General features: G+C 52.9%; 1 protein-coding gene across 11 annotated transcripts in view; it reads right to left on the bottom strand.

The window, feature by feature from the left end:
• TRAIP (TRAF interacting protein) overlaps positions 1-8,654 on the bottom strand; it is a 59,055-nt gene extending 50,401 nt beyond the window's left edge. For 5 of the 11 annotated variants that reach the window (XM_065551436.1, XM_005289335.5, XM_065551440.1 and 2 more), the window contains exons 1-3: positions 8,388-8,654; positions 6,802-6,962; positions 4,704-4,761 (exon numbers count right to left, since the gene is read on the bottom strand). In XM_065551436.1, the coding sequence (XP_065407508.1) occupies positions 4,704-4,761; positions 6,802-6,899 (156 nt within the window). In that variant the 5' untranslated portion in view covers positions 6,900-6,962; positions 8,388-8,654. Of the gene's footprint in view, positions 1-4,703; positions 4,762-6,801; positions 6,963-7,908; positions 8,049-8,387 lie in introns of those variants that run through there. The other 6 variants (XM_065551438.1, XM_065551437.1, XM_065551435.1 and 3 more) reach the window with 5 other exon arrangements.
• Positions 8,655-12,195: the final 3,541 nt, after the last annotated feature.

Genomic DNA, 12,195 nt, shown 5'->3' with positions numbered 1-12,195 from the left:
TAGACTAATGTAAGAAATATGGTCTTGGGGTTCAGGCACTGGACTGGGTGGGATTCAGAAGAGCTGGGTTCAGTTCCTGGTTCTGCCCAGACTCCCTGGGTGACCTTTGAGTGAGTCACTGAATCTCTGTGCCTTGGTTCCTAATCTGTAGAAGGGAGAAACTCCTTCCTGTCTCCCACCCTCTGTCTTTTTCCCCTATTTAGGCGGACTGCTCCAGAGCAGGTACGGTCTCTCACTATGTGTATGTGCAGTGTCCTGATCTCAGCTGGGGAAGCTAGGAAGTACTGACCCCAGATGTACAGTACCTTCCCTCTTAACTTGTGTATATTTAATTTTAAACATTAACTTTAATAAAAAATTTAAATCTCAGGCCTAGATTATTTCCTAGCTCCCCCCACCTCTTTTCTTTTCCAGGAGGACAATTTAGCGCTAGTGAAGTTTTGCCACAGTAAAAGCCCTGAAGGTCTGGAAGTAGCAAAACATGCTTCCCAATGTGCCCCAATCTGGCCTCGAGAGGCTTAGAGGGAGGATTTCAGTCTCCATGGCCCATTCACTCCTTAGGCCTTGGCTACACTTGCAAGTTACAGTGCTGTAAAGCCGCCCCCAGCGCTGTAACTCACTCCCTGTCCACGCTGGCAAGGCATTTGCAGCGCTGTAGCTCCGTGGTTGCAGCGCTCCATGTACTCCACCTTTCCGAGAGGAATAGCAAGTGCAGCGCCAGTGTGGCCGCCCAATGCGCTGTGAATGGCCTCCAGAATTATTCGGCAGTATCCCACAATGCCTGTTCTAGCCACTCTGGTCATCAGTTCAAACTCTACTGCCCTGGCCTCAGGTAACCAACCATGTGACCCACCCTTTACATTCCCCGGGAATTTTAAAAATCCCCTTCCTGTTTGCTCAGCCCAGCGTGGCGTGCTATCAGCAAATCTTTCCAGGTGACCATGCCTCCACGCGCCAAGCGAGCCCCAGCATGTAGCAATGGCGAGTTGCTGGACCTCATCAGTGTTTGCGGGGAGGAAGCTGTCCAGTCCCAGCTGCGCTCCAGCCGTAGGAATTACAATACCTTCGGGAAGGTATCAAAGGACATGATGGAAAGGGGCCATGACCGGGACGCCCTGCAGTGCAGGATTAAAGTCAAGGAGCTGCGGAGTGCCTATCGCAAAGCCCGCGACGCAAACGGCCGCTCGGGTGCTCCCCCCGCAACCTGCCGATTCTACAAAGAGCTTGATGTGATACTTGGGGTTAACCCCACCTCCACTCCGAGCACCACCATGGACACTTCAGAGCCGGTTTGGGGGTGTGGGGGGGAGGGGAAGGAGAAGGAGGAGGAAAACGGGAGTGATGGTGGTGGGCCGGATGGAGACACCCCGAAATCCCTGGAGCCATGCAGCAAGGAGCTCTTCTCGAGCCAGGAGGAAGGTAGCCAGTCGCAGCGGCCGGTACTTGGTGGAGGACAAACAGAAGAGCAGGTTCCTGGTAAGTGGGTTTTTGTTTTTTTTTCGGGAAAGAATGTTTTCGGTGCGGGCTCTTTGGGAGAGGAGGGTTAGGCATGCATGCCTAGATGCGGAATAGTGCATTGATGTGGTTTATCACATCGCGGTAATCGGCCTCCGTAATTTCCTCAAATGTCTCATCCACAACGTGTGCAATGCGCTTGCGCAGGTTTATCGGGAGAGCCACCATGGTCCTTGTCCCAGCCAGGCTAACGTTTCCGCGCCACTGTGCCGCGAGGGGCCGGGGGACCATTGCTGCACACAGGCAAGCTGCATATGGGCCAGGGCGGAAGCCGCATTGCAGTAGAAGACCCTCCCTTGCTTCCCAGGTCACCCTCAGCAGAGAGGTATCGTCCAAGACGAACTCCTGTGGAAAATGTTGGGACAGTGTTCAGTGTAGGTGCCCCCTGAAGCTGTTGGCTCTCCCCAAGGCACAAAAACCAAGAGGACAGCGCAGCTCTGAAACAATCAGTCCCCCTTACTCACCATTTTGAGGCTCCCGTGGGATGTGTGCGCTCTGTTTTAGACGGGAGAATTATGCTATTGTGTAGACCCTGTGTGTTTTCTACTCCTTAAGTGCAGGGGGAATCATTACTCTGTCTGGTATAAACAATGCTGCCTCTGTTAAATGTTGCATTTTGCCTATACAGCAGCATCAACCTTGAGACCTCAGCCGTCCCTCTTATCGCCTGCTCAGAGACTGCAAAGACTCAGGAAGAGACCGCGAAAAAGCAAAGAAGACATGCTGCAAGAAGTGATGCGGCAATCTATTAAAGAGAATGAGAAAGCACAGAACTGGAGGGAGAGAGAAAGCAGGATCCGCCAGGAAAACGCAGCGCACCGGCGGCAAAGCACGGAGCATCGTCAGCAAAGCACGGATCGGCTCATAAGCATCCTGTAGCGCCAAGCAGACGCTATCAAGGAGCTGGTAGCCATGCAGAAAGAGGAGCAGTACCGCAAACGCAAACGCCACCTCCCTCCTACAGCCCTTGTCCCAAAACTCTTTCCGTTGTGCCCCACTGTCACCTCCAACCCACTTTCCCCAACTTCCATGTTCTTCACGCCACCCGCTGCCTCCAACACCAGTATCTTCACCACCCAGCCCTGAAAACCACGACCCTTACCCTCTGCACTCAACCCCCATCACCATGCAGTATAGCTATCCTGAAGTGCAGCACTCACTGCACATCACACCAGACAGGACATACGCAAATCTGTGATTGTACCGTTCCCCGCTCCACCCCCTTGTTTCTTTTCAATAAATGGATTTTTTGGCTTTGAAAACATTCTTTGTTATTGGATAAAGTAAAAGACTCCTTAGCCCAGGAAATAAACAGGCACTGCAAGTCTGCTTAGCAGACACTGATTCCTAAAGATTAGAACTACTGCACTTCACTCCTGTGCAGGGCACCAGATATCACTGCTGGTTTTCAGCCTCAAATTGCTCCCTCAAGGCATCCCTAATCCTTGCAGCCCCGCGCTGGGACCCTGTAATAGCCCTGATCTCTGGCTGTGCAAATTCAGCCTCCAGGTGTTCAACCTCGGAGGTCCATGCCTGAGTGAAGCTTTCACCCTTCCTTTCACAAATATTATGGAGGGCAAAGCACGCGGATATAACCGGGGGGATGCTGTTTTCGGCCAAGTCCAGCTTCCCATACAGAGATCGCCAGCGGCCCTTTAAACGGCCAAAGGCACACTCCACAGTCATTCGGCTCCAGCTCAGCCTGTAGTTGAACCGTTCCTTGCTGCTGTCAAGGCTCCCTGTGTAGGGTTTCATGAGCCACGGCATTAACGGGTAAGCGGGATCTCCAAGGATCACAATGGGCATTTCAACTTCCCCTACTGTGATCTTACGCTCTGGGAAATAAGTCCCGGCCTGCATCTTCCTGAACAGCCAAGTGTTCCGAAAGATGCGTGCGTCATGCACCTTTCCGGGCCAGCCTGTGTTAATGTCAATGAAACGCCCACGGTGATCCACAAGCGCCTGGAGAACAATAGAGAAATACCCCTTCCGATTAACGTACTCGGATCCTAGGTGGGGTGGTGCCAGAATAGGAATGTGCGTCCCATCTATCGCCCCTCCACAGTTAGGGAACACCATTTGTGTAAAGCCATCCACTATTTCCTGCACATTACCCAGAGTCACGGTTCTTCTGCGTAGGATGCGATTAATGGCCTTGCAAACTTTCATCAACACGATTCCAACGGTCGACTTTCCCACTCCAAACTGGTTTGCGACCGACCGGTAGCTGTCTGGAGTTGTCAGCTTCCTGATTGCAATAGCCACCCGCTTCTCCACTGGCAGGACAGCTCGCAATCTCATGTCCTTGCGCCGCAGGGTGGGGGTGAGCTCCTCACACAGTCCCACGAAAGTGGCTTTTCTCATCCGAAAGTTCTGCAGCCACTGCTCGTCATCCCAGACTTCCATGACGATGTGATCCCACCACTCGGTGCTTGTTTCCCGAGCCCAAAAGCGGTGTTCCACGGTGCTGAGCATGTCCGTGAATGCCACAAGCAATTTTGTGTCGTAAGCGTTACGCGGCTCGATAGCATCATCGGACTCCTCACTCTCACTGTCACTTTGGATCTTAAGGAATAGTTCGACAGCCAAACATGACGTGCTGGTGAGATAAGTCAGCATACACCTCAGCAGTTCAGGCTCCATTTCCTGCAGACCGATCACGCTGCACAGAAACCGTTGAAAGATGGCGCCAAAGGTGAACAGAAACAAAGGGATTTCTGGGATGCGAAGCGATGCATCACGGGGCTTTGGGACAGGACCCAGAATGCCCCAGACCCATGCCCCCTTCCCACAACCCACGGAGCCAGAATGGGAAGAGGTGCTCTGTGGGATAGCTGCCCATAATGCTCCGCTCCCAATAGCGCTGCAATTGCTGCAAATGTGGCCACGACAGTGCGCTGGGCAGCTGTCAGTGTGGACAGACTGCAGCGCTTTCCCTACTCAGCTGCACGAAGTCAGGTTTAACTCACAGCACTGTACATCTGCAAGTGTAGCCAAGGCCTTAGCCTCTCTGCTAGAATGTAAGTAGTGACGCCCAGCACAGTCTGATAGTGACTGAGAAATGACAGCCAATCTCTGCATGCCGTCAATGCCTCTGTGAGCCACCACTGTGCCCTCAGGCCTGAGCTCTGACAGTGCTGGTAGACAGCATTGGGATGCAGAAATACAGTTCAGGATTAAGGATTTACCTGGATTCTACACTGCGGACAAGTCCGACTCGGTGCAGTATCAAACCACTGGATGAGACTGAGGGAGAAAGAAAAAAAAATATACAATGAATGTTCCTTTCATTGAAGTCAGTGACCATCCCCAGGGTGATTCATTTTGGTGTGGATGAGTGCGCCCTGGTATACACATGTCCCCTCTGTCCCCCTCCCCCCACACACTGAGTTGATCCCATAGGAAGAGCACATACCTCTAGCTCAAATACACTTGCAAAGGAACTCCAGCAAAAGCGTGGAATTGATTAGAAACATAGAATGTCAGGGTTGGAAGGGACCTCAGGAGGTCATCTAGTCCAACCCCCTGCTCATAGCAGGACCAATCCCCAGACAGATTTTTGCCCCAGATCCCTAAATGGTCCCCTCAAGGATTGAACTCACAACCCTGGGTTTAGCAGGCCAATGCTCAAACCACTGAGCTATGTTTCATCTTTAGCTTGCTCCTGCTGGAGCACATGGACAAGCACTTTGTGCAGGAGCAACACAATGGCGTCATTTCTGATGGAGAGGGAAAGGAAACCAAGACCACAGATGGGGAAGGGAGAAGCATGAAGGGGGAGGGAGCAGCACTGTATCAGAGTTCAAGAGCATTGCAAGTTGCAGCCCCATTTCACACTAGCACATTCCTCCAACAAAGTGAAAAATCAACAAAGGAAGCCCAAGCACCACACCCTTAGCCAGAAGAAGGGTCACTGTGACAAGGACGTTTAGGGGAGAGAGTGGGAATCGTGGAAGACAGAGGGAACAGACAAAACACGAAAAGGTGGAAGGAAGAAAGGAGACACGAAAGACTTGAACAGCAGAGGTGTTTTCTACAAGGGAAGGAAGCTGCTAAGAGGAAAGAGGATATTCAGTTACCAGAGTTATTTGTCTGGCAGTCAAGAGAAACTCAGAAATAAGACTTCCCAGGGAGAATCATATAAGCCAACAAGTGACACTAGGCCCTGGTACAGAATCTTAGTTTGGGTCACCACGAAAAAAGCTCCTTTAACACATGGCTCAAAAGGGGAGAGCCTGTGGCATACAGACACATTTAGTGTGTTTGGCATTTCTCCATTTTAATGAAAAAATGAGTTTCAATTTAACACCTAAGAATCAAGACCGGCAAAAAAAAGTATCTTGTAGTCTGTATATTGACGGGCCTAATCCCCATTTCCTTTAGTCTCAGAGCGTTAAAAGCACAGGACTAGGATTTGATTCCTATTCCCAAAGCCGATACTGGCTTACTGTGAGCTTGGTCAAGTTAACTTTTGCTCTGCCTCAGTTTCCTAATCACTAAAATGGGGAGGTGAGATATCTACCCACCTCACAGTGGCATTGTGTGACTTTAATATTCAAAAAGCACTCAGAGAGCCTTCAATCAAAGATACCATGTTACAAAATACAACAACATACATTAAGACAAATTACGTACTTTTTACTGCTTTTGAGTATAAGGCACTCAATCTGCCTAGCTCCAGTCAGCACTAACTAGTCAAGAACTGTGCAGGATTTCCCACATTGCTCAGTTTTGCATTGCATTGGCAGAATTGCACCCCCTTCCCCTACTACAGTCCTTAGCCCCACTACAACTCTGCCAAGGCACTTCAATGCTGATCTGCAGCCCCCCTGCTCAGTGCTCCCAACACTCAACTATACCATGCAGCTCAATGCCAACCCACAGAACCTCCTGTTATTTTAGTTCTGCATCTCTCCAAAACAGGAAAAGCCCAACTTTTAGAAGCCTGCATTACAATGATGGCCAACTAACCATCTGTCAAACCCCCCCCCCCCCCCAAAAGCAAGAAGAGTCAGCCAGGCACAAGGTGCATGGTTTTTAAATGTCTGTCTTCATCCTTATCCCCCTTAACTATAACATTTGCAAACAGCAGGATTAGAGAAGAGGAGGCTGAAGAGTTCAGAGACTGAAATGCAAAAAGACAAGACATTATCACAAGAACAAAAAACTGGAGATGCACTTCCTCTGTTTCTCCAGAGACACTGACATCATAAGACATATCAACTCAGCAGTTAAAGGAGATGCATGTTTTTACCACTACCTGTCATGCTGTTCATGTCTACTCACCACTCCTGATGGAAGGTGTGCCCGCAGTGGATAGCTGCCACATCCTTGTGATTGTCAAAGAAATCTGAGCAGATGGTACAGTGGGCACGGATAGGCATCCTCTATGGTTCCAACATCCAGGAGGCTGCCACAGCACAACCAGGGAAGCACCTCTCCTTGGCCTATGCAAGGGGAGACGAACACACCAGCCTCAGGGGGGCTGTCTCCCGAACGAACACCAAACACAGCCTCACAAGTTTCGATCTTTGCCTGGCATAGGGGCCAGAATGCTGTACACAGGGCATAACCCAACATTTAGGATAGCACGGGGGGACCCACTATGAGCTACAGGCAGGCCAGAGGGAATGTACAGAGGGCACTGTAGGGTATAATACGCAGGGCATGCATGGCATGTTGCTATTCAGTGTACTCATGGCTGGGGATTAAGAAGGTGTTGCACGGGTGTCAAACATATGGTCCCCGGGATGCATCCAGCCCACACAACGTGTTTGTACCCAACCTGATACACCAGAGGTGGGCAAACTACATCCAGCGGACCACATCCAGCCCACAGGACCGTCCTGCCCGGCCCCTCCCCCACAGCCTCAGCTCGCTCACTCTGCCGCGGACGCAATGCTCTGGGCGGCGGGACTGTGAGCTCCTGGGGCATCCTGACCCGGTGCTCTGAGCTGCGTGCTGGTGGCAGCGTGGCCCAGCTGTAGAGGTGCCAGCCACCAGTGCTCCAGGCAGCATGGTAAGGGGGCGGGGGGGCTGGATAGAGGGCAGGGGAGTTCAGGGTGGTGGTCAGGGGGCAGGGGTGTGGATAGGGGGGTGAATGGGGGCATGGGTCCCAGGGGGCAGTCAGGAAGGGGGGAGGGGTTGGATGGGGTAGCAGGGGGCAGTCAGGGGCAGGGATTCCAGGGGCAGTTAGGGGACAGGGAGAAGGGGTGGTTGGATAGAGCAAGGGTCCTAGAGGGACCATCAGGGAACAGGGGGGTTGGATAGGGCAGGAGTCCCAGGGGGAGGCAGATAGGAGATGGGGGGACGGGCCACAACGACCTCCCCTAACCGGCCCTCCATATAATTTCCAAAACCCGATACAGCCACCAGGCCAAAAAGTTTGCCCACCCTTGCGATACACCCAGATGGGACAGAATCTCGACTTTGTGCTAGTGGCTACATGCCCCCCGGACTGCAGCCAGCCTGGAAGGGCGACGCTAGCTCCCAGCGCGAGCCGGGGTCCGATCCCAGCGTCCCTTCGGGGTCACAGCAGCTGTCACGCTGAGGGCCGCAGCAGGGAACGAGCCGGGGACTCGCGCCGAGCACAGGCTGGGGGCTGCACGGGCCGGGGCCCGCCTGGCTGGGCGGACACGCGGGTTATAGGCGGCGGCCTCTCTCAGGGACAGGGCGCCGGGGAAACGCCGGGCAGCCCGGGGGGTAGGGACATTCGGGCCAGCTCCCGCCCCCGGCTCTGCCCCAGCCTCCCTCGTTGCGAGAGGGCCTACGATCAGGGGGCGCGGGCGGAGGCTGGGCTCGATCCGGGGGCGGGTCCGTCCCGGGGGGCTCGGTCCCGGAGCAAGAGGTCAGTGCGGTTTGCATCGCGTTACCCGTTCAAATTTAGTTCCTTCCGAGGCGGCTTCCGGCATGAGCCGGAAATGACGAAACTGGGAAAGGCGCGGGACCCGACCCGCCGCGCTACATGGCGGAGGAGGAGGGGGCGGGGCCAGCTTCCCCGAGTTTCTCCTCCGCCTGGCCCCAGCGGGCTCTCTTGGGCGGGGCTAATGGGAGCACGGGCTTCTAGCGCCGCCCCAACCTGACCGTCCGGAGCGCACACTTGACGGGTGGACCGGGGCTCGCACACTCAGGGGCACAATGTTTAAGGCAGGGCCTGTATGCTCGTGGGGTGGGGTGGGGTGGGGTGGGGCGGGGCCAGAAGGCTTATGGTGTGGGGCCTGCATGCTCATGGGGTGGAGCATGTGGGTTGGGGCAGGGCCTGCAGACTCAAGGGGTGGGGCCTGGAGGATGAAACATGGCTTGTCTCCTGTTAGGGGTCTGGGTGCAGAGTCTCACCTTCCATTAAACAATCCTGTTTCCAGCCCACCACCTTGTGAGGAAAACGTGGCAAACGTGGCCTGAGCATCATTGGTGTTCACACCTCAACTGCTAGCAGAGCACTTCACCCTCCCTTATTGAACTAACCTCGTTATCTCCATACTGATTTATACCTGCCTCTGGAAATTTCCATTTACTTGCGTCTGATGAAGTGGGCATTCACCCACGAAAGCTTATGCTCTAATACTTCTGTTAGTCTTAAAGGTGCCACAGGACCCTCTGTTGCTGTTTACAGATTCAGACTAACACGGCTACCCCTCTGATGGTGATTTAGTTATCAACTCCAACTGTCCCACTGCCAATCGTCATAGCATATAATCATGTGCTCACAAGGACTCCCTTCGCTTTGTGGGCACCTTAAATCCCAGCTGACCCTTACTCACCCACCAAAATCTTACATTTGTAATGATGTACCATTTGATTAACAGCCCCATAAGTGTGCAGGCCCTAACTTGCTGACCTAACAGCCTAAAGCATCAGTCCTGCAGTTGGATCTGCTAACATGGACCTCAGTTCATTGGCCCATGGGTCTGCACGAGTGGAGCTGATTGAAGGATCAGGGGCACAAGGCAAAGAAGACAGGGCCGGAACCCAAATAGCATGAGTTATGCAGAGAGTAATGGATGTCTCAGCATGGGCTGTTGAGTGTGCTATTTTGTCTTCACTTTCATGAAGACAGCAAAGCAGAGAGAAAACAAAGTGCAATAGCCAGGGAGGTTGAGGCTGGTCATCCAGGCACAGCAAGAAGGCAAGCAGAATCCCAGACTTTGAGCCACTTTATTACATCATAACGCCACTGCAGCAAAGACAGCATTAGCGGACCTTACTGTGGGAGGGGGATCAGTGTGGCGGGGGCTCTGGGATGGGCTACCAAGGGAGGAAAGCAGAGAAGATGCTTGCAGGAGAGGGGATGCATTGGTGAGCAGAATGCTGGTGAAGCTGTTAGACCTGCATGCTAAATGCAATGTATCACATGAGTATGGAGCCTGCTGAGGCTACGTTTGGCCTGGTTAGCCTCAGGGGCTGAACTGAACCAGTATGGGCTGTTGCACACTCCTGCCACTTCTGTGGCTTCTCCAGCAATTACTGGGCAACTTCATCTTAATTCATCAAGTTTATGGCCTTTCTGTCTGGGAAGAAAAGTTTCCAATGTGACTTGGTGGGACTGGCTGCATGGGTCTGTTCTATGGGCTCTTACATCACTGTCATCTGTGGTGTCATTATTAAGTTTCAGAGTTAATGGTTTAATTACTTAACATTTTAGCAGGAACAGCTAGCTACTCCAGAACCATGGATGGAACTTGAGTATGGTAAATGGAATATGCAGGAATCACTTCACCCAGTACTGGAATGCAGCCATCTTGGGTGGAACATAGCTGTTGTTGAACTGCACACAGCAAAACCATAAAACAGTGAGATAGGAAGAGCAGAATACCGTATCCCATTGAAACTCGGGGGGGGGGGGAGTTTGGGGGAGGTAGAATGGTAGAATGAAGCTACCTAATTGGAAGTTTGCCAGCACAGCCCTGTTTATATCCTTCTTCCTGTGAACAGTGCTGTGGGATCTATAACGACCGCAGATGATCAGGACTTTAGCTTTACATCTCTAACAGAGGTCACTGCCTGAATGTGGTTCTATTAGGTACTGAAGTGGGGCTTGGTAGGAACTCCCTACTGAGCCACCCTGCACTAGTTCCTGGGATTTTCTCAGAAGTCATCCATCCGTGTTCCAATCATACTCAAAACTGCTTAGCCAGGCAGAGCCCAGTCTTGGCTCAAAGGGCAGCAGACTATGAATGTGCCCTTACCTGAACCTGGCAGCCAGGTGCTGCCTGTGTGTGCTTTGTCCTCTGAAGAGCACATGTACAAATGGACATGCTTACAGGCACGATGCAGGGAATAGCAATTCCAGTGGCCCCGAGGGGAGTTATACTGGGCTGTGCATGGAGCAGAAGGATGGGGTCACGGGATTAGGAGAGCTTCAGAGGTCGACCTCCTTCCATGCAGGTATCATCTCAACCGCTTGCCCTGTGCAGAATCAGGCATTACTTGCCATATTAGCATTCTCCCAAAGACAGGGCTTAAAAGGTGTACTTGCCCTGCCTGTGCAAAAATCCTCCTTTTTGATCCCATTTCCTTGCCCATTCACAAGGACTGTGGGCCCCATTGCATGAGATCAGTGATGGCTAGGGGATCTGCTCCCTGGAGCATGCAGTGGCTATTAGATGGGATCCCCTCTCCAGGGTCATGCCATGGCCCAGGGCTGTGGGAAGAATGTCTGGGGAGTTGCTGCCATACCAGACATGCTGGTGCTCTGAGGCTTGCTCCCAGCAATTTCCCAACCCCTTTTGGAGCAGACTGTGCTGCAGCCAGACAAGTTTAGGGCCATAGCAACCAGAGGGAGCTCCACTGTGCCTGCCCACAGGACAGCAGAGATCAGATGAGCTGGATTTTAGAGGGGGGGAGATCCCCAAGACTCGGTGATTAACCTCCTCTTAGCTGCACCTCTACCTACTCCACCCCTTGTTCCTTCCAGCCCCCAGAGAATCTGTGTCCCACCCAGTCTTTCCCCAGCTCACCTCTGAGGCACAGAGGCATGCATGTCAGCTGGCTGGGAGATCTGCTCCTGACACCAGCCTGGTGGGTGAACTGGCCTCTAGAAGGGCAGAGCTCATCGGCAGGGCAGACAAAGAGACAGAGCAGGTGTGGCTGGTGCTTTCTCGGTTTGTCCTCAGAAGGTCTTTATTTGCCAGTAGTACAGTGCAGAGATCACACAGGAACTTCTGGGTGGTCGTGGTGGAAATAAAAGTTTCATAGATGGAACTCAACCCTACAAACATGCAGCTGCGAATCAAGGAGAAGGGGAAAGTAAAGCTAGAGTGGTGGACCATAGACCAGAAAGCCGCAGGCTGGGAGGGCCCTGGGGCAGGCAGCTGTGGAGAAGACCCCATTGATGGCAGGTCAACTCCGCAGGCCCTTCACAGCATTTAGTTTGGGGCCAGGGGAAGGGGGCACAGGGGGCTGATGGGCCAGGCCTGACCCTGGGGGGTAGCTGAGGCGCTCTGGTCAAGTGAGCAGACCTCACAGGGCTCTCATCTGGACTGCTCGCTCCTACCCTCCGAAGAACTGATAGCCAGTGCTGCAAGCACCCTGCACCTAGGAACAGGCAGGCAAATGCCTCCAAAAGTCTACTTCTAGGCCTTGAGCTAGAGCATGGGGAGGGATTGTTCAGGCTCCCACTGTTGTGACCACATGGTGGAGGGGCATCTAACCAGCCACCCAATGGCTCATTCACTAGAGCAC

The sequence above is a fragment of the Chrysemys picta genome, chromosome 7, assembly GCF_011386835.1.
Source record: "Chrysemys picta bellii isolate R12L10 chromosome 7, ASM1138683v2, whole genome shotgun sequence".
NCBI lineage: Eukaryota > Metazoa > Chordata > Testudines > Emydidae > Chrysemys > Chrysemys picta.
Note: the sequence above shows the minus strand (reverse complement) of the source record. Positions and strands in the feature narration are given on the sequence as shown.